Below are 21,104 nucleotides of genomic sequence, written 5' to 3' on the forward strand. Positions count from 1 at the left end.
TGGGCTTGCCTTTAACGGCTGTCTTTAACTCCTCCTCTTTTCAATATCACTCCGCCGACTTCCATTTTTCTCAGTTTCTGAATAATTCAAAAGGGCTCTCATACAAATAACTAATCCCACATAAAAAAAACAAGAAGCAACCGCGGTATCCGTGCATGGCTGTTTCGAGGGTTTTGACACTTCAATTAAAAGAAATATAACCTATCGCTGGGGGTCTACATGACAGCGCATGAATAATTTCTGCTACTCTGTGATGGGGCACAAGACGTAGCAGAAAGAAATCGCGCTCTCTGATTGGTTCGTTTGTACCTGCAATGCGTCACTCCTATGGCCTGCGTTGTCGCTGCATCTTGTCCATGGACATTCATAGTCAGTGCCACAGGCACAGCCGACACTCTGCTGCATGGTGTGTGTGTGTATTCATATGGGCATCATCTTAACAGTGACAAAGTGTGATAGTTTCGATAAGTAATTAACCACTAGGAGCAGAGTTTGTGACTTGTTACTGCTGTAGTTTTGACCCAGTTTGTGTTCACAAGAGCTATTATCGTTATTTCTCCATGACTTTGCTCATTTTTGATTACAATTTTGCGTTATGTGTTATATGCACATGTGTGTTTAGATTTAACTACTGAGTGTGATCATGTTTAGATAACTTGGACTGCTGCAGGCCTTTGCTGTTGGATGACTGCATTCCCAGGTCTAATTGTGATCTGGTGTGGACGGGAGTATCTGATAGCCTGTGCTGCTCATCTCCCAGTGACCACCTGCCTCTGTCCTGCTCCCATGGGAGCTGCCATGGAGGAGGGTGGATGGAGATGTGTGAGGAGCAGGATTTGAAGAACTGCTCAGAATGTGCTAGAATCTCCACAACCCACACCAGTCCCCCCATTCCTCCCAAATCTTCTGCCTCTATTATAATTAGACATGGAATTAAAACCATAAGCAGAGAGCAGTGATTGTGAAAAGCTCACTATCTCCAAAGATGATGTAAGAACCAAGGCTCCAACATAGTTCCCACCTTCAGTGCCAGTGTTGACAGAGGTGATGCTGCCTGTGTCATGTGTTCTGCTCAACAGCCTCAGAATCAACCACACTTTTTTTACCCAACAATCAGGAAACCATGCATTTCCTTTCTTTTAAATCTGTTTTTTTTTTCTCCCATTACAGTTTTTTTTGTCACTGTGCAGATTATGTAATGCCAAAGGTGACGGCATCTATGTCTAAATCTGTCACAAGAATCAGATAAACCGAGGCACGTGTGTGCAACAGTATGTGGACAGGCATGAATTCACCCCTTTCTTCTATTAAAGTATACTAAAATATGACCTTAGCTATTAACATGATGTTGCCATGAACACATAACTGGATTTCTTCCGGTCTTATACGTTATTAAGCAGCACCTAAAGTGAGTTGTTGTTTACAGAAAATGGTTAACTGTTGGGTCATAAATATTTCAAAATCAGATGAGCCCTCTGCTTTGTCCTCCTGACCAATTTCTTTAGCTTCACTGCATTCAATATGCACAGTCGGCTGTTTGGTTGGTTGATGACATGTCCTTCAATGAATCCCAGGTCTCAGAGGACTTGTGCCAGGTCAAAGGTGATTGTAGGTGGGAGATTAATATGTATAGGGCATACTGAAACTCAGGAGACATGACTTAATGGTCTATAAAATGTAAAAAACAATCTCCTTGATGAAGGCCAAAGAGGAGTTAACCCTCAGTGTGGAGGGCGATGCAGCATATGTCACACTTCTGCTTTTTATTGTATTCTCTGAAATGTGCACTGTTAAGTTTCCCTCCGGTTATCAGCTCTTTGAATAAGTAACTGCCTCACATAATAAGTCCTTATCAGTCACAACCCAACCCTGAACACTTTTATAAAACAGCAGCTTTCATTTCCACATGACAAAGGGGGTCAAAGTTCATTTTAGCTCAGCCTAGGGCAGGCTAGAGTCAGACCTTTCGTTTTCATTAATGTCACCTCCCAGTATCCCATAAAACATCTCCCCCCCTGGGCCCTACCTACATTATCCCCTTCACAGAAAAAAAAAACCCAACGTATCAAGTGGTTCTGGTTAGTTTGTGGCCCTGGGGGCGGGCTGACACATGCCACGTGAGAGACGGTATGCAGTAGAACTGTGTTGGCATTGTGCAGTCAAGCCCTAAAATTAAGCAGCTTTCGAGCGAATAGCTTCAAGAAACTGAATTACTTAAGTGGCCTGTGAGGACTTTAATAGACAAAGCACTGGTTACAAATATGAGAAGATGTTTACCTGTGTAACTTAAAGACGCAGAGACCATTATTAATGAATGAGGCTTTGTAATGCACCTGCTCGTTCCATGCCAAGAGAGCAGATCGCCTTACATGGGGGATAATGGCAGTTGGTCATTTGTCATGGATGTACCTGCTATGACTGAAAAAACATTTACATTGTGTGAGTGAGCACATTCATTCGTTTGTCTGCACCCGTGTGTTAATGTGGGATCAGTGGACATCATGCATCTGTACAATGCTTCTCCATACATGCACTGATGATACTACCAACAAGGAAGGCGTGTTTATGTAGGTATCCGACTCTCGGGCAATTTTTGGCTTCACCTGACAGGTCTCTGAGCGCTCCTGATTACCAGCACTAGTGGCCAAAGGTCTTGCTTTGGTCGACACAGCAAACTACTTCCAGTCAGCGTGAATGGTTTTACAGCCATGCAATAAAGGGCTATAGCCATGGCCAAGGTCCAGGCTGACCACACACAAGCCAACCCCATCAGTGTTGTGGCCTACCTGTGAGAAATCACTTGTTCTCCAAGATTATATCTTAAGAAGCAGAAATGATTATTGGCCTCAAAGCAGCTAAGAGGATTTGGTAGGCATTCTATTCCCAGCCGATTTCAACCACGTTGTGATGAAATGGATACAGTGTGAAGCAAGAATGCACTTACTTTCCTATCCCCCCCCCCGCAACATGTTTCTGCCTGGCATCAGATCGTCAACTGCCTCCAAACTTGCACATGTCACTTGTTTTATTTGAGGGGATCTGAGGGAGAAAACCATTTACTGGCTGTCAAACTGAATCCTTGCAGTTGATCTACACTGACTCATTTTTCAGCCCCTCCCGTCTCCCCTCTCCCTATCTCTGTATCTCTCTTTCTCCGACTCTGTCCCTGCCTCCCTCTCTCCCTCACTGGCATGCCTCCAGGTTGTCTTCTGCAGTCAGCATGGAGCTGGAGTTCAAACACTGCAGCCTTCAGCAGCACATGAAACACTGCTACTTGGAATCTTCCAGAAGAGTGGCACGACAAAGCTCTCTTGCCAAGGTGATTTCATCCTTAGTGGCTGCAGTTCACTTTGTATCACAGGTGTCAGGAGCTCTACTTGATATGGCTTTTTTATTCTTTACAGAAGTTTTCACGCCAGACCCTGTATGTAGTATTGTCGACATCATCCCAGTGCACATGCAAGAAGCACTGCAGAGGTGACACAAGGTTAGTGGTCTGCCTGAGTGCATCCTGTAGTGTATAACCAGAAATGATGGGCATGAGTGTTTCCAGAAGTGACCCGTTCTTGACCCAGGTTGTGGCGAAGGCCGGGTCTGTCTCTGCAGTGCCAGAGACGTGCAGGGCTGCCTCACTCCGCACCCCTGTCAGATGAGCTCATTTTGCAGGGGGCAGCAGGCGCCGCCACTGCTGAGGCAACTTCCAGATCAAGGCTGCAGAGCAGGTGTCTCGTCATCTGTGTGTGTGTGTGTGTGTGTGTGTGTGTGAGAGACAGTGCAGTGCTTCTTCTTCTTACACCCTGCTCATAAACAAATGTGATTGATCTGCCTGGCGTGGAGGACTCAACTGGGACATCTGGTGGCTAAAGGAGCAAATGCAGGTCAAATAAATAAGAAGAATATTAAGCCAGAAGACAATGTACATTTAGTCAAAACTGTACATGAGAGCATTTTTTGCCTTTGATCATCTATTGTATTGAGTTATTTTTGCCAACTAGCACAGTCCATGCAACAGTGTAATAATAATGCAATAATAATAAGAATACAAATGATCTAAAAGAATTATTTTCCATGGATGGTGATATATAAAATAAACACAACATGGTAAGTTAAAAAAAGCTTGTTTCCATCTCACCTGACTGTTAAATTCACAAATCTCCTACCTTTATTTTGCTACTCGATAATGATGATAATTAAACGTATGCACTGTCTGACCTAAGGTTTGAATGCAAGCATTTTACTTGGGATGTCGTTTTAAAATATGACTTGTTAAAATGAGCTACACATTTACCAGTTCTCCTTATTCTTTCAGTTTCTAGGGATGTCACGATACCACTTCTTTGTGTCCGATACCATACCGATATCACAAACTCGAGTATGTGCTGCTAATAAAATCAACCCGATAGTCATTTTAGACATTTGTGCGAATTCAGGTAGTTTCAAATACATATTTCTTCAACTGTGTAACCAATAATCTTCCACCATAATGATGAAATAAGCAGCCCACAACATGACTCAGCTAAAATGCTGTTGCTTTTTATTTCCATTTTTACAGTCTCTGCATAGTGAAGCATGCGATATGTAGGATTTTTGGATCGTATCAGATTTTACATCCAGTATCGGACCAGTACCGTTATTGTATCGGCTCATACTAGATGCTGCGAGAACCAAAAGATTTTTATTTTACAGTGATTAAACGCCTAAAAACCATATACATACATATGTCTAATCACACAATGTTTTAACTCTTTTGGTTCTCGTAGCCTCAGAATAAGCCTTTTCTATGCACTTTAGGCTGTACGAATGCCGCCATCTTGCGCTGCCATGTTTCTACAGCGGCCCGAAAGGACAAACAAGCCAGAGCATTTGAAGCTGAAAAATGCAAACAAAACAACAACAACATCCTCTGCCTACATACAATTGATGCTTAAAAAGAACAAAACAGCTGCCAGGTGAAACCCGTGATGCAACAAATGAACAATCATCGGCTGTTAGTTTGTTGCTGTGTGACCAAAGGGAGATGGATATGGACTGATGTGTTTGCAAAACAGTTACACACCAACATAGATCAAATTAGCAATGTTTCGGTGACAGGTGCCTTTTTTTTTCCAAATAATGATGTATTGTACATTTTGGACAAGAACTTTGATAAACTGGATAATTGTGTGAACAGAGGGCAGGAGTGTGACACGCCAGGTATTCTGGTAAATGCTAATGTTGGTCTCAAGGATGCTGTTGGCCCAGTGTCAGCTGGAAGATAAAGAGCACTGCAGTGGTATACTTTTCATCCATGCCTTCAGCCAAGAGATTGTCAAGTTCTGCTGGGTCAGACTCTGACCGTAAACTGTTGCCCTGGCAAAAAAGACCCAACAACTTCCAACTCACACTTGGCATGTCCATCGCTCAGCAGAGTGAACTGGAAATGGTTGACTTTCAAACTTATTCTGCTTTAGGTACTTGTTGCCTACAATATAAATAAGTCTCATTCATCTTAACATTATTATAAAACAACTTGGTTCCAAAAGTGCTTGCATTGTGTTTTTATACATGTACATTTGTCTTTCAGTGTGCCATTTACAAACATATTCTTGCATTTTTATGGGGTTTGACTATGTGCTATCTGAGACGCTGCCTGGGTGGGATGTTGTCTATGATCCGAGGGCTGCAGTGGGTCATGTATTGCAGAGCAGGGTCAGCGTAGTTGAAGGGTGGTGGGTTGTACTGCTGCTGGATGTGGTTGGGCAACAGGTGGGGGAGGCTGAAAAGAAAACACATCAACCAATCAGGATGCATCAGAGGTATACAAGAAATGGGGTGTCAAACTCATCTTAGTTCAGGGGCCACATACAGCGCAATTTGATCTATAGATAGATCTATTATCTATAAACAACAAGAACTCCAAATGTTTCCTTTTGTTTCACGTTTAATGAAGTATATTTTTATAAAAAAAGTTTGGGTTATTTCTCACTTGAAGTGAGGGTCTAAAGACAGAGGGTGTCACTTGTGTTTGTGATGTTGGGCTATATAACTAAAATATAATTGAAATTGAAATTGAACAACATATTATGAACAACCTGAAATTTCTTGATAAAAACAGTTTTAAAATTAAAAAAATATATATATTATGCCTAAATTTATCATCTACACTTCTCACATGCATTGCAACTTACGAATCACAGTGGATCTACAAAGGAACAAAACCTTTAGTCACATGTATCTACTGAAAAATATAGGATTCTAATCTTATATTATATAGGATTAAAATCTAATCATAATATGACATTTTCACAAATTCATCCTGTGGGCAAGATTGGACCCTCTGGTGGGCCGGTTCTGGCCCGCTGGCCCTACGTTTGACACCCCTCATCTAGATGGTAGCAAACAAGTCGAGTGATGTCCTTATTATCTTTATGTGCTCATCTTCAGGTGACTGCAGAGTGGTAATGCTGTATATTCATCTCTATTGCTGTTATTTTCACCACATTTTGTACCATTATTCAGTGGGTTCCTGGCTCTGATTACTGCTGTCTCTATAATTCACTACTCAGTAGACCATCATCTCAGGCAATCTGCGGACATGTTTGGATGGGCAGCAGTTGTTGTTGTTGCATTCTCAGTGAATCATGAATATTCATGCCGGTTCTAGCCTAGATATTCACTTTGTTTAAACATGCAGAATTCTGGGGCCAAAGCTGCTTAAAAACATGAAATCTACACCCTGAGTGTTTCTCTCCACTCCCAGTTGTCTGACTTTGGCAATTCGGAGTCTGTTGAGCAATGGAAAAAAACGACTCTATAATTTAGAATAATTTCTTGAAACATATCCTACCGACTGATTTTTCTACTTGTAAGCGCCAGCCTCGTTGTGTCAAAATGATACACAGCTGAAAGTGATCATAACATAACACTACTCCATCCCCATCATATCACGTGCATCCTACAAATTATATCATACCAAATAATCTTGTTTAAAGCCAGCACCATAACCTCCTCTCTGGGCTTTTTGCTTCTCACGTTAATCTAACAATATAATCCCACAATGCTGCTGGCGTGGACCACAACCATTATTTCCCTGTTGAGTCTAGTTTACAGAGAAAGCAGGGCAGTCATCAGGGGGATTACGTGTCTCTGTGGCCCACTAACACCTGCCCCAGATGCCACACATCTGTACACACACATGCTGGCATCAAGGACATTATGATGCACAGAACACACACACACACACATACATGCATGCATTCTTGTTTGAGAGTGGATTTCCACTTTACACAAACCTTTCAGTTTTACACTAAAATCCTCTGATCATGTGATATTTTCATACAGTATGTGCTATTTGTTTAGATGATTTCAGTCACTTAATCTTGTGTTGTCAAACTATTACATGAAAAAGAAACATGCATTATAGGAATAGTTAAAGGAATAGTTTACCACTTTGGGAAAAAGCACATTTAATTCCTCACTAAGTTTCTTTGGCAGAGATTTTGTTATTATTTATCTGGGCTTGAGACTGGTACACGATTAATTTGGTTAATTCTCTCATGCACTTTTTGAAGGAAACAAATTCCACCAGCTCCTCCAAAATCCTACATATATACTTGTATTCTTGTATACATTATACATTGTGTGTTATTGATCTCACCACATAAATAATCTGACATGCAACTCACGCAACCACAGTCAATTTGTGCAGCCGTTCATTTTAAGCCAAGCAAAGATAACTGGCTTAACGTTATATTCGCTCCACAGAAACCAGAGCTTTACAGGGGAGCAAATCAGCACACTGGATGATTGTTGTGTGAGCACGTCAAACGTGTGGACATGTTACCGTCGTCATTACCTTGATAAACTGTAAATTCTATTTGCAAACATTCCGCTGTGTTATCCAAGTGCAGTTTCATAAGTCGGACCAAAGCAGTTAGTAGGAAGTGTTTTTGTTTAATATAGTAAGAGAGTGGGCAGTTCGTCCTCCAACTGAGAAGTTAAATATAAGAAGAAGACAGCACTGCTGCTGCTGCTGCTGCAGAAAACGGGATTTAAAGTCTTGGAGTTGCTGAACAGAATAGTCTTTGTTACCTGTTACCTAACTAAAACTTTTCAAAAGAACTATCTCTACTGGACAAAACCTATCTTTCCTAAATTATCTTTTTCTTTTTTTATTCTGTATTAGTTGAATTTTGTTTACTTTGGCTATTACATTTAGTCAATTTATTGATGTATAGTTTTGTAAAGTTGTATGTTTTGGTTTTGGAACCATTTATTGCATTATATGTATTCACTTTTTGCTCTATTTCACCTGGGATTGGCTCCAGCAGCCTCCCTTTGACAAGGAATAAATTAGATTTTGGGGTCTAATGGTGCCTTTGCTTTTGTTTTATGAGACATGCCTCATCTTATAGAGGCTGTAATGTGGTCTGAATGTTCACTACACACCAGAGAACATATGTGATGTGGTATAGTCACCCCACATCTGATGTTGATTGCTCGAAAATTGATAGATTTTGATAAATTCATTCATCTAAATGCAGAGCATTTGATGCTCGGCCACTGGAAAGTTTAAAGCTCCCTAGTCGTTTTATCTCAATCACGCACATAAAATAAAAAGATGTGTTTCTGGTTCATGTGACGTGTAATGTCTCATTTGTGTCACTCACTCTCCAGTCGCAGTCTTTTTCTTGCAGCAGCAGAAACAGGCCAGTATAGCCAGGAGAAGCAGCAGCAGCAGCGGGATGCCGAGGCCCAGAACCAGCCCCAGAATAAGGTCCAGCTTCACGTCATTCTGTTTACTTCTCTCTGGAGGGTGAGTCAGCGTTAAGTCACGACAAACTCTGGCAAAACTCTCATTATGTCATGTCACATAGCACACTCTAGAAAGTGTCTTAAATACACAGGTCTGTGAATCATCCTAGAATTATTTCATTTAATCATTAAATGATTCAGGCTTGACGTGCAAAATGATCATTAAAAGGTGTGTTTAGGAGGCATTAACGCTAGTAATAAGAATCAAGAAATATATTACTCATAACAATATCCATAAATATTCATAAAAATCCACAATGTATTGACTGAGGAGAAGTACTGAAGCGTTCCGTCTTCATATTAACTTTTTTATTTCATCGTTTTAATACATTTTCAGTGCGATGTACAGTATGTGTGTGTGTGTATATATATATATATATATATATATATGTATATATATATATATATATGTATATATATGTGTACTTTCCATCTGAACAAGTAAGTAAGTATATATAAAAAAAAAAGTATCGCATTACTTGTTCAGATAGTAAGTTCAGCCATGTACTAGAATGGCGAGAATAAAGTTGGAAACATGACTAGTAGCCAGTCACAGTGCTTCTATTCACAGTGTTCCTCCGTAATAGAGTTAATTTGTCTCGTTTCTCTCCCGTGCCTTTTCATCACCGGGATGGAGATAAAGGGAAGGTTTGAGCCTCGGAGATGAGACGGAAGGGCAAATGGAGGTCAGGTCCATCCACATCCCATACAGTTAGCCATGGAATTGGCTTTAAATGAGAGAAGCACACACTGTCAATGTTCTATGCCCACCTACACACACACACACAGTGAAAAGGGACAAAACTAACTCACACATACAGAGAGGATTAGGGTCAAGCAAGGATGGGGTGGGTGAGTCAAGTTCAGGAAAAGGCTTAGAGACTCAGCTGATGTGTGTTTCCTTATGTGTGCATTTATAGAGCTTTGGTTCAATTGCTTTTATATAATTTAGCTTCACATGAACCAGAGTCCTTAATACACATACTTAAGTAAAGACTTAAATCCAGGATCGCAGACCAAAACTATTAAACTGCTAATAATTATGCTGCAAAATATTGTGTTGAAGGTATGCTCATCATAAATGCTGCCTCTAAGCCACTTTACATTGCATTTAAATGCAATTTTTCACACCCACGTATATGTGTAACATTGAGGAAGTAAGAAAAGAAAAAAACCTGTCACATAGAGAGTAGAAGAGTAAGAAAGAGAGGGATAAACATGAAAGAGAAATAAGTGATGGAAGTTTCAGATTAAAATTCTGTCTTCCTTTTGTGGAGGATCAAATTCCTGCCTGATCCGATTTGATCAGCGAGTCTGTTTATGGGCATTTTGCTTGGAACGAGAGATTGAGGTTGCGCAGCAGATGAGCCAGATAAGTGCTGTGCCCTTTGTCCATTTTAGGGATTTCCTGGTTGTCGTGATTTTTCAGGGAAAACTAATTTAAATATGGGCCAAAATGTCCACCCTACTTAGACACTAATTTTCATTACATACGTGCTTTTATAAACCAATATTAGGGCAGTAACAATAAATATTATGAGTATTTTTTGTCGTGTTTTTTTTTTTTGCATTAGTTGAATTACTCTGCTACACTGCTTTGTCCGCAATGTCAAATATTGACATGGAGCAACTTACTGGTAACAGTTTCATCACCGTCACCACACTGTTCAGTCATATGTTTGTAGTAGATGTACAGATAATATAAATGTCCTGCTGGACCTGATTTAATCTTGTCTGGGGTTTTCAGCATTGAATCCTGTCCCCCCCACGTAAATCAATATGACTGATAATAACTGATTACTTTCTCTGGTTTTATATGTTTTTCTTTTATAAATGTCAACATGTCAATGTCATTTTAGAAATGGTTTCATCTTCATAGACTCATATGATTGAACTCATTTTAATGCTAGGGCTGTGGCTGTTGTGCTTTTCCATGCACAGTGTAGTGGAGCGCCACCATCTAATTTCAATGTGCACTACTGTCCTTGTAACAGGAGAGAACTAGTGGCGAATTGATTTATTGAATGAAGTGTGTCAGACTGGACTATGCCAGGTGGCAATATGCCCCTGTTTCAGCTTGTTAGAATTAGCCGCTTTTTGGTTGGCCGCTACGCTACGTTACGTTACGTTATAGACCAAAATGTCCCTTTACTGGTGGCTAGTTAGTTGTAGGGCTGAGCAATTAATCCAAACTTGTGTTTAAATTGCGATCATCATATAAAAACAATATCATCAAAACAGAACGGGAGCTTTTATTCTGAAAATTACACTTTTAATGTTATGTTCAGTGGAATCCATGGGTTTAACACACAGTGTAAATAACGATAAAGACAATATAAAGGTAAATTCAAAATGTTGTGTTTAAATCCCCTTTTTTTAACATGTTCATGCAAGTTTAAGTCATTTAATAATTGTTCAGTAGTACTATTCCAAGTCTCCCTAACGTCTATAAACTGGAAATATATTTAACTCTTTAAGCTGATCAAGCATAAATTTGGTCTCCTCATCAGTCCAAATTGTAAAAGCCTGATTTTCCTTGTTTTTCTTGCTGATGTCGCTGCTTTCTGTCAGATTTCAGTCTGATTTAAAGTACATGTACAATAGTAATTTACTCATAACCACATTATAACACAGTAAGTTGTTGTCTTTCCAATGTCATGCAAACATACTGACCAACATTGCCGGTTCTGTCCTGATGACTGACTGATTTGTGTTCAGGGTGATCGGGACTTCACCCCGGCCGCTGCTCAGGTGGCACACCAGAAGCCTCAGCCTGGTGTCCCCAAGCTGCCCTCTGCTCAGCACATCAACCAGCACATCCACCAGCCCCGCAAGTGAGCCAGGCAGCACGCTACCGTGGCTATGCTAACTCCACCAGCCGGCCTTCCCCAATGGAACACACAGGATGCAGATGTTTCCCCCTCTAGGCACAGATCTCCTCTAAATAATGACAGTAATTTTTTTTTTTTATCAGGCTGTTTCTTCAAATATGCAAGGAATTTGACAGCAGCAGATGTGTAATGGTAATATTGTCACTGTAGAAGACTCGCTCTTAACGCACCTGCTCTTATTGTTGCTGAACATTTATATTCTGCAATTGTGGGTCCACTCCTTACATGAGATTGCTGCAGAAGTTGTCTAGTCTTAAGATGGTGTAAAGGGGCAGGGAGGGGTCTTCTACAGTGACTATATTTCTCAGATTATACAGTATATACATATATATTAGAACTTGATCTTAGATCTGAGTCTGTGGAAGAAACTCTGAATCCACCTGTATGCTGACCAGTACCGTGTTGCCACAACCAGCCGATCACCACAATTTGTCAATCAGGCCAACTCGCCAACCAATCACGCCGCGGTGATGCGCCGGGGCCCAATGACCAAAAGAACCAAGTTAACCGTTTTCACCCTAAACCAAAAACATGGATAGAATTGTTTATTCGGAATCACGTTTGACTGTTGCCAAAGTGCACGTGTGCAGCAAGGACCAGAGAGAGTAAAACTAGACGGTAACATGAGAGCGTGAACCAGTTATTAACCCAAATGCTGCGGTTACAGCAGCATTGACAAGCATTCCAGATGATTTATCAGATTGCAATTGAAGATGAGTTAATATACTCCGCTTTACATGTGCCCCGCAAAGGGAACAAATTAGATTAAAACAGGACCTATTTTTCTCTAACGATACAGTATATTGCATGTCTTAATGTCCCACTCTAAATCCGTTGCTGCAGTTTCCTCCTCTTGCCTGTATTTGACAGAGGTTCCATTGGCTCTCCTCGCAGTGTTAAGTCATTTTAGTGCAAACTCGACCTGCTGCGTCGTAAAAGTCGACAGCTTTTACAAAACGCACACCACCCTTTTCCTTAATCACATGTCCCCTTCCACTTAAGTGTCATTTGTGACAACAATAACGTTCAGGTTTCCAGGAAAAAATTAAAGAAAATTTACCTTGCCAAGAATGACTGATCTTGTGTTAATTTAATGAAGTTAAAAGAGTTTTATTTTTTTTTCTCATTTCTTTTTTTCATGAGAAAATTGTTCAAATTGTACAAATCTTTAGTCATTAGGTGGACTTTGGTAGTAGGTGTGGTTGTCATAGTAAATAAAGATATAGACTATCTTGGAAAATTTGCCTTTGTTTGATTGAAATGACGAACGGACCAAACTCGAAAGAGTTGAGTGGTTATGAAATTAAATAAACCGGTTTCTTGATGGCTCCAGTGATACAGTGCGGCGTTATCCACACTTGAAAGAAACAATTTCTCGCATACTGTACATCCTCCTCGTCTGGAGTACCTGAACATCCCATGGTGAATTAGCACCTCACTCTGAGGGATTAGGGCTCAGCTGGCGTTTTCAAATGAAACAGAAGCATCTCTCCAAGAGCTGTCTGCTGTTTTTCCCCCTTCGGCGCACACGCACACACACACTCCGCGCACCAGGTGTTGGTGCGTGTAATCCATTTTTACACAAGCACTGCACCAAGGTGTTCTGTCAGCTTATGTTAGCCCAATAAAGCAGCCAGTGCTGGCTTAGTTGGTTGGAGTGTATGTCAGAAAGCTGAAAGAGCGTATTAAAGCAGACACAATCTCCTTGACTCTCCGTGTTTGGATATAGTTTCCTCAGTGTGGCAGAGCTCTCCTCCCCCTGCCATGCAGTATTACTCTGACTGGGCGGAGTGAGAGCACCGCTGCAGAAAATGCACCTGTGGTTGCATGAATTATACAAGAAAGAAGGTCAATTGGGCACAGGGTGCATTTGCAGGTCTTGAAAGTCCTAAAATGTATAGACTTTTGAATTTTTCCAGACCTTGAAAAGTCTGAGAAAAATACTTAAGCTCATAGTAACTTTTTAGAGTCTGCACAACAGCATTTTAAGCAAATAAAAATTGATTTTGTTAGCTGGTTGCATGCATTTACTGGAGTGATATCCAAGCAAAGCTCATGTTACATGTTCCACTTTGAGGAGGACAGTCACGAAGTGTGGGATTCGACAGAGACACCATGATACGATATTATCACGATATTTACTGGAAAATACTGAGCGGTATTGGGAGTGAGCACTTGGCACCATCTAGTGGCCTGAAAGGTCAATAGATTTTTATATGCTAATCCACGAAAAGAGTGTGTTTTATTTGTAACTTTGCTTTAAAAAAAAAAATAAAAAAAATTGATACTTTGTGTCTCAAAAGTGATATAATATCACCACACAAAATATCGCAATATTTCACTGTATCGTTCGGGAAGTTATGTTCAGGAATGGAAAAGATTGTGAATTCTACATGCATGCATCTATCCATGTATTCATTCAGTCATGCTTTTATAGTTCTGACTGTGTCCTTGGTGAGACATGTTTGTGTGAAATGTGTGTACTTTTGGCAGTTACTGAAGAAAGAGGGGATGCAAGTGTCTTAAAAAACAAAAACAAACATGTTTTCTGGTTTTCAAGAAGAGCCTGAAGGTTTTATTTGGGGAAAAGGACAAGCTATTTGTCTGTAGTCTAAAACAGTTATGACTCAGAGTAAGTCATCGCTAGTCCAGCAAGTGTTTAGTTAGTTCATAACACTAACACTTAAAATATGTCAAAAAAAAAAAAGGTAAAATGCTCCATATACATTCAAATTGGCTGTTTTTTTACACTATAAGTCTATAGAAGCTTTATTTCAGCTGGTACTTTCACTGATTGGCTCTCTTTGTTTGCTCTTGGAAAACAAGTTATATGTTGAGGTCAGTCTGACTCCAAAGTGTTTACTTTAAAGTTTTTTTTTCCCAACACCATAAAACAGTGAAGGTTATGGCACTTTACCCTCAGGACCTAGTCATTCTCATTTAGAAGCACTTTATTACATTAGCCTTGAGCACACACACACACACACACAGACAGCACTAGCTATTGCAGCCATGTGGACATCAGGGACATTAAAACTGGCTACAGCTAGTTTCAACCGAAAACCTTTCACGGATTCTTTTGGTTTGCTCCAGCAACAGTGCGACAGAAGAGGTATTTCAGTGAGGTCAGTGCCATTTTGGACACGCTCTAGGTCATTTATGTTGATAACATATGATAAGATAAGAAGTTTATATTATAAAGTTACACTGACACTTTTGACCCAGAATCACTTTTATTTCTTCCCCTACATTTTGAACAGTTTTCCCAACATCCCACAAAATCACACCCGTTACTTGTCAAACAGTACGTTTTCTGAAAAACTAACCCATGTCATGCCGCAATGCTGTTTCTGCATCGTCTACTAACAGGTGTAGTGCAGCCCAAAATCAGGTTTACTGTCACCAAACTTCCCAGAAGATTTTCTGCTCAAGTTTTCCTCACTTTTTTTTTTTTTTATCAATGAGGTCATTTTAAATTCATCATCATTGGTGCTGATTTAATTTTAAGACATAATAATTTATTCATGCTTTTTTAGAAATGGAATTCATTAGGAGGGACCCACTTTAATGGAAGAATCATATGGCTTTTATTTCTGGAGGAATTGGGATGAATAATATTTGGGTCTTGTTAAAAGAAAGATAAGATATGGAAAGTATTATTTGCAAACATTTGGCTCAGATTGTATCAGTACTGTGTAATAATCCCTTAGATGCAGTACCGAAACCAAACACCAGAGAGCCCCTCCCCACTCTGCATTCTCAGGTTTGACAGGAGCTTTCAGTGCACATAAAGATTCAGGTCATCCTGTCTGACTGTCACCCTGCAGCGGTAAAGCATGACATAACACATGTGGCTGTTGCCTTATTCATTGGGTCACTTCAGAGATTCTGTGAGGGATTTAGGTTGTGCAGGTGCTGACCGGGCCTGTCGTGTCTCATAATCTTATATTACAATCCGAGCCAACAGCTGTTTGAGCAACAACAATGGCCTAAATATTATCTGATGCATTTGGGGGTAATAGTTTTTGCATTCCATTCCAACACACTAGCATGAAGTTAGTGAAGATGAACGAGACACAAAATACTGCACTGTCGGCGATTCAGTGCACACGAGGATCGTCTTGTGTTAAGTGTGTTAATTCTGCAGCCATTTGTATAGAGTTCAACAAACAGTGCAGTTTGTTCGTCCTTTGTCACGTGCAAACGACTTCCTCTGGGGAGCATCTGTGAGTCGATTGCCACTCTGGAGTCAATGAAGTTTATTCAAAGAAACAATTTGGCTACGGAATGCCCCTATAACCCCCTTAGTAGCTCATCACCATTTATATTAGACGCGCACTCTTGGACGGCACTTTGGCTGCAATCACCGCAAGGAGTTAGGACCGTGAAATTGTCCTCTCCAAATCCAGACAACGTTGTATCACTGCTTTTCCTCATTGTCAGTGTGTGTGTTTAAACTCGCTGCAGGGAGATGACCTGGTTTTCATCACAGGACTTTTTTGTCTTTGTCGGTGAATGACAACACACCTTTAAATTGTTGGCTTAATGGCTATCACGCCCGACGTTCCTGTTAGCAGATGTCGTTGGGTTTTTTTTTATTTTTGATTCACATCTTCTACATCTTGCACACACCAAACGCACACATCTCCTTTGCGTGACGCTATACCGCCAACATAACCAGTGTTAATTTGGGTTTTTTCAATACAAAACCACCACAAAAGTGCATTACATCGTTGGTTTCAGTCTCAAAACAATAAGACTACAGAACCTTTCCCGCAATGGCCGATGAAAAGTCCATATTGAATAAAAAATAAAGTTGTCACCAGAAAGCATTAAAATCTCTAATATATATATATATATAAAAATATGTAAGTAAAATAGGTTAATAGAATTATCATCATTAAGCAAAATAAAGGTATCTAAAATGTGTCCGTCAAATGACAATAATATCTATAAAAGCTTATGTTTAAATTTCAGAGTGTCTGTGTTCTTTTCAAGACATTGCTCCACAACATCTCCATTTCTTTAGGAAAATAGATGGACGCACATCTGCTTTGGTTAGGGTTGCAATTAGTGTCTTCTGCTCTACAATAACAGTGCAGCACACTACAAGAAAAGAAATATATATGACAATTTAAAAAGCAATAAATACGAAAAAAAAAAAAATAAGTTATCTAAAACATTTCAAGTATCAAATATCCTGGGTTTACACTGTTTGACAGTGTAAAGGACACTGAGCATCACCAACCATTATACAGATCTGCTGTAAAAGACCAAGAGCAAACAAATCCATCGTCTTCGTCTTACTGTTGTCTTACAGAAACTCTGCTGGTCATCTCGCCCTGAGCGTTTAAGATTTTAAAAGGTTGCAGAAAAACACAAATGTGTTCAACCTGATGACCTTTCCAGCATAAAACCCATGTTTTATGGTTATGCTTGAGGCAATTATATTATTATTTCCTTTTCCCAGCAGTGAGGTGTCTCTTGGTTACAGCCTCCAGCCTCCTTCTCTCAGCCTCCTCAGCTTTTCTCCTTTCTTCTTTTAGCTCCTTGTACCGCCACTTTGGGATCTGCAGCAGGTTTCCTCCTCCATCTTTGGCGCTACTTTTCCTTCGGATCTTTTCCGGTTCATAAGTTGGTGGCGGGGCCTTGGACACCCTGAGTCTGGGGATGCTGAAGCCCGGCCTGACGCTGCTCCTCCTCATCACCATGTGCACGGGCATGAGGCTGGTTCTTTGCAGCTCCATAGCTTCATGACAAGCCACAGTACCCAGGCTGGAGCTTCTGTGTCGAGACCTCAGGCTCTGGGTCTGGAGGCTGGCCCGGCGATCCACTGAGGTCTTGGCCACAAAAGTGACCCGAGAGTTCTGGAAGAGTTTGAGGTGGCTGTCCATCCTGTCCGGGTTGGCCGAGTGGAGCTCCTTGGCACGCTGCTGGCGGACGATCTCGGGTACTGCATAACGCCGTTTGCCCACGCCTGGGGGACTGTCAGGACACACCTGAAACAAAATCAACAGTCCTTCAATGTCAGGTTTTTCTCCTGACAAATATCAGTAGCACTGCAAAAGCAAAAACAGGCATCATTCCTGGTGTTTAATCTATGATAAAAAAGCATGGCTTAGTCTCCATTAGTGTTTTAATATGGAATTTATAATCTTGAATTAAACCTCTTATCAGATAGGAATTAATTATAAATAAATAAATAATTCCTTGCATGATTTGTATCCTTTCATTAAGACTAATCCTATGACAGCAGAAGAATAGTTTGATGACAAAATATACATTTATTTTTCTTTCCTTAGTTGTTTACTTGTACAGTATAAAGCCGCTGTGACAAACCTTTTTAGTCATTTGCATATTAACACAAGACACGCAGCATCAACTGTCAAACTTCAAGTCTGCGGAACAGGTTTTTTTTGCAAGACTATTTGGTTCCGCTCAAAAGTAAATATGCGAAGTATGTATAGATACCACAAGAGAAATAATGCAGACAATGTACTGATACTCTTATCTCAGCATATTTGTGGAACACTTGTTGTTTTATGCTGATTACTAAATATAAATAAGTAATGTAACCATAAGCTGGAGCTCCATTACTTACTGTTTGGCAGGCCACAGCGAGGAAAGGGCTTCTCATGGCCGTCGTTACAGAAACCATGTGGTCAATCACGCCCTCGTCCTCGGGGTTGGTGACATTAGCGATGCTGAAAACGTTTTTTATGGTGTCAGACAGGCGCTTCAGACAGCCACGAGACTCCTGGGCTTTGACGACTAGTGAAGCCAGCCGGGGCCACTCTAGACTGGGGGAGCAAGTTTGACGTAAAATAGTCACAGTGACACGCTCACATGCTCATTTTATGCACTGCTATTAGTATTTTCCAAATGAAAACAACTGATATTACAGCTGTTGAACTTCCATTATCCTCTGTTGAAATACAATTGAAAATGTGGCAACATAGGGATTAAAGGGTTGAGTTACTGCACATGATAAACATAGATCAACAAGTAAGTATGTTAACCTGTATGTATCACGGTACTGGTGGGGACAGGGTCGTTCCATCAAGCGTGTCATCACCCAGGCAGTTTCATAACGGCCCGTAAATAGGGCCCACTCCCTTGCAGTCAAATGTCGCCCGCAGTCTCTCGCATTTAGGGAAGCACCTGGTAGACAGAGCGGGTGGATACATTAAGTGATGAGGTGACGATGCTGACCACCACAACTCCACATGAGCCAAAATATGCTCTGTAATTAAATAAAATATGTCTACATGTCAAAGTTACCACTTATAGGACAACAAACATTTGCATAAACACTGGTCATTATTCAAGTAGTCTAGAGCCTGGGGGCGGGGGGGTTGGCCAATCTCTGGGGCAGAAGTCGCCGAGGTGGAACCCCAGGGGTGGACGAGATCCGCTGTAACATCAAGACTATGGATGTTGTGGGGCTGTCTTGGCTGACCCACCTCTGCAACACTGCGTGGTCATCGGGGGCAGTGCGTGTGGGGCGGCAGTCTGGGATGGTGGTTCCCATCTTTAAGAAAGTGGACCAGAGGGTGTGTACCAACTATCGGGGGATCACGCTCCTCAGCCTCCCTGGAAAGGTCTACTCCTGGAGAGGAGGGGTCCGGTCGTTTGTTGAACTTCAGATTGAGGAGGAGCTTATGCCCTTATGCCCGTGTCCCCAGGGGTATCCTGTGGGGGTGCTCCTGGAGGCCTCCCTGGTCAGGTGTTACGGGCATGTCCTTCTGGGAGGAGACCTCGGGCCAACCCAGGATACGCTGGTTATATATCTTGACTGGCCTGGGAACGCCTTGGGCTCTCCCCGGAGAAATTGGTAGAACTGGCTGGGGAGAGGGCGGTCTGGGCTTCCCTGCTAAGGGTGACGCCCCCGCAACCCAGTCCCATATAAGCAGAAGATAACGGAATCTGCTTCTAGAATCTAGCCAGTAGTTTGTGAAATCTTGACACTCAAACTTTGGATACATTATTTTAATGGTGTACATGAAATCCTCACCTGCCATCATGATTGAGCGCACACAATCCACCCTGCCCTGCATGGCTGCTTTCATCAGTGCAGTGAAGCCGTGACAGTTTCTCCTCTCTATGTCCAACCCAGAGAAGTAGTTCAGCAAGTAGTTGGTGATTGTTATGTGGCCTTGAAAAAGCAAATAAAAGGGAGAAGTTACTGTGATTCACATTTCACAGTCTGTAAGCAGTGTGTTGGCTTTATAATAGACCTGCTAAACACTCATTCACGCCTGTTTGCTATATTTTAGACAGATCCACGTCAGTATAACCGCTCCTTATTCACTTGGAGTATTTTTTTTATATATTCAACTGTGTGTTAGCATTAGTTTCATTCTGTGTGTGTGTGTGTGTGTGTGTGTGTGTGTGTGTGTGTGTGTCAGTATTTCATCACTACCATTAATGGCCGGTGTAAATGTTTATGTGACCCTGTGGTTTGTCCATCTCTTACCAGCTTGAGCAGCAGTGATGAGAGCAGTGTTTCCTTCACTGTCCTGCCAGTTGACATCCAGATATGGACACTGTGACAGCGCTATGACCACGTCCACGTATCCTTGGTAACACGCAACCAACAGCCCGATCTTATATTTAAAAGAAAGAAAACATGACAGAAAATACAGTTAGAATTATGAGGAAAAGGTTAGAGGAAGTTTAGGGAAAAGGGAAAAAATGTGTTTTGCTCTTTTTTTGCTACAAAGGTCATATCTGTGATTATGCCTGACATAAACACCTTGAATTTGTCTCTCCATTTGTTGTATACTTTTGTATGTGTTTCTGTGTTTATTACAATTTTAGGCTCTTTTCTGGCATAAACACTGACCTTGTAAGGACCAGTCGTCCCCATGGAGACGGAAACCTATTTCATAAACTAATTTCTGAGGAACTGGTTACGTTTAGGGCTAAGATTTGAATTGTGGTTTGGTTAAGGTTAGAGTTGGGCATTAACTGGTTGTGGTTAAGTCTTTGTTTAGGCTCTACAAATAAATGGGAGTCAGAACAAGTCTTTAAAAGGATAACTGCACAAACCTGTGTGTGTGTGTGTGTGTGTGTGTGTGTGTGTGTGTGTGTGTGTGTGTGTGTGTGTGTGTGTGTGTGTGTGTGTGTGTGTGTGTGTGTGTGTGTGTGTGTGTGTGTGTGTGTGTGTGTGTGTGTGTGTCGGCAAATGTGTAAATGTTTGTCTGTGAATGTGACTGAAAATTTGCATAGACATTGAATTAGTTCCAGAAGGTGCACACACTAGCCAAAACAAACACGTTTACAAACACAGGGAGGAGAGAAGAGGCAGAACAACAACAACAACAACAACAACAACAACAACAGTTCTAAACTGACACATATAACATTATCATACACAGAAACACATATTTTTACTCATTGTGTAAGTGTATGAATGGT

At 41.0% G+C, this 21,104-nt stretch overlaps 1 protein-coding gene across 1 annotated transcript; it reads right to left on the minus strand.

Annotated features, from left to right (window-relative positions):
* Window positions 1-14,228: 14,228 nt before the first annotated feature.
* Window positions 14,229-20,553, minus strand: LOC122760285 (ankyrin repeat domain-containing protein 33B-like). The gene is made up of 6 exons (XM_044015370.1): window positions 20,530-20,553; window positions 20,161-20,323; window positions 19,699-19,839; window positions 18,704-18,845; window positions 18,286-18,484; window positions 14,229-17,683 (listed from the first exon to the last, which is right to left on the minus strand). Exons 1-6 carry the CDS (start codon window positions 20,551-20,553, stop codon window positions 17,138-17,140), a joined length of 1,215 nt encoding a protein of 404 aa, XP_043871305.1. The 3' UTR covers window positions 14,229-17,137.
* Between the last annotated feature and the right edge of the window lie 551 nt (window positions 20,554-21,104).

The sequence above is a fragment of the Solea senegalensis genome, unplaced genomic scaffold (assembly GCF_019176455.1).
Source record: "Solea senegalensis isolate Sse05_10M unplaced genomic scaffold, IFAPA_SoseM_1 scf7180000013358, whole genome shotgun sequence".
Taxonomy (NCBI): Eukaryota; Metazoa; Chordata; class Actinopteri; order Pleuronectiformes; family Soleidae; genus Solea; species Solea senegalensis.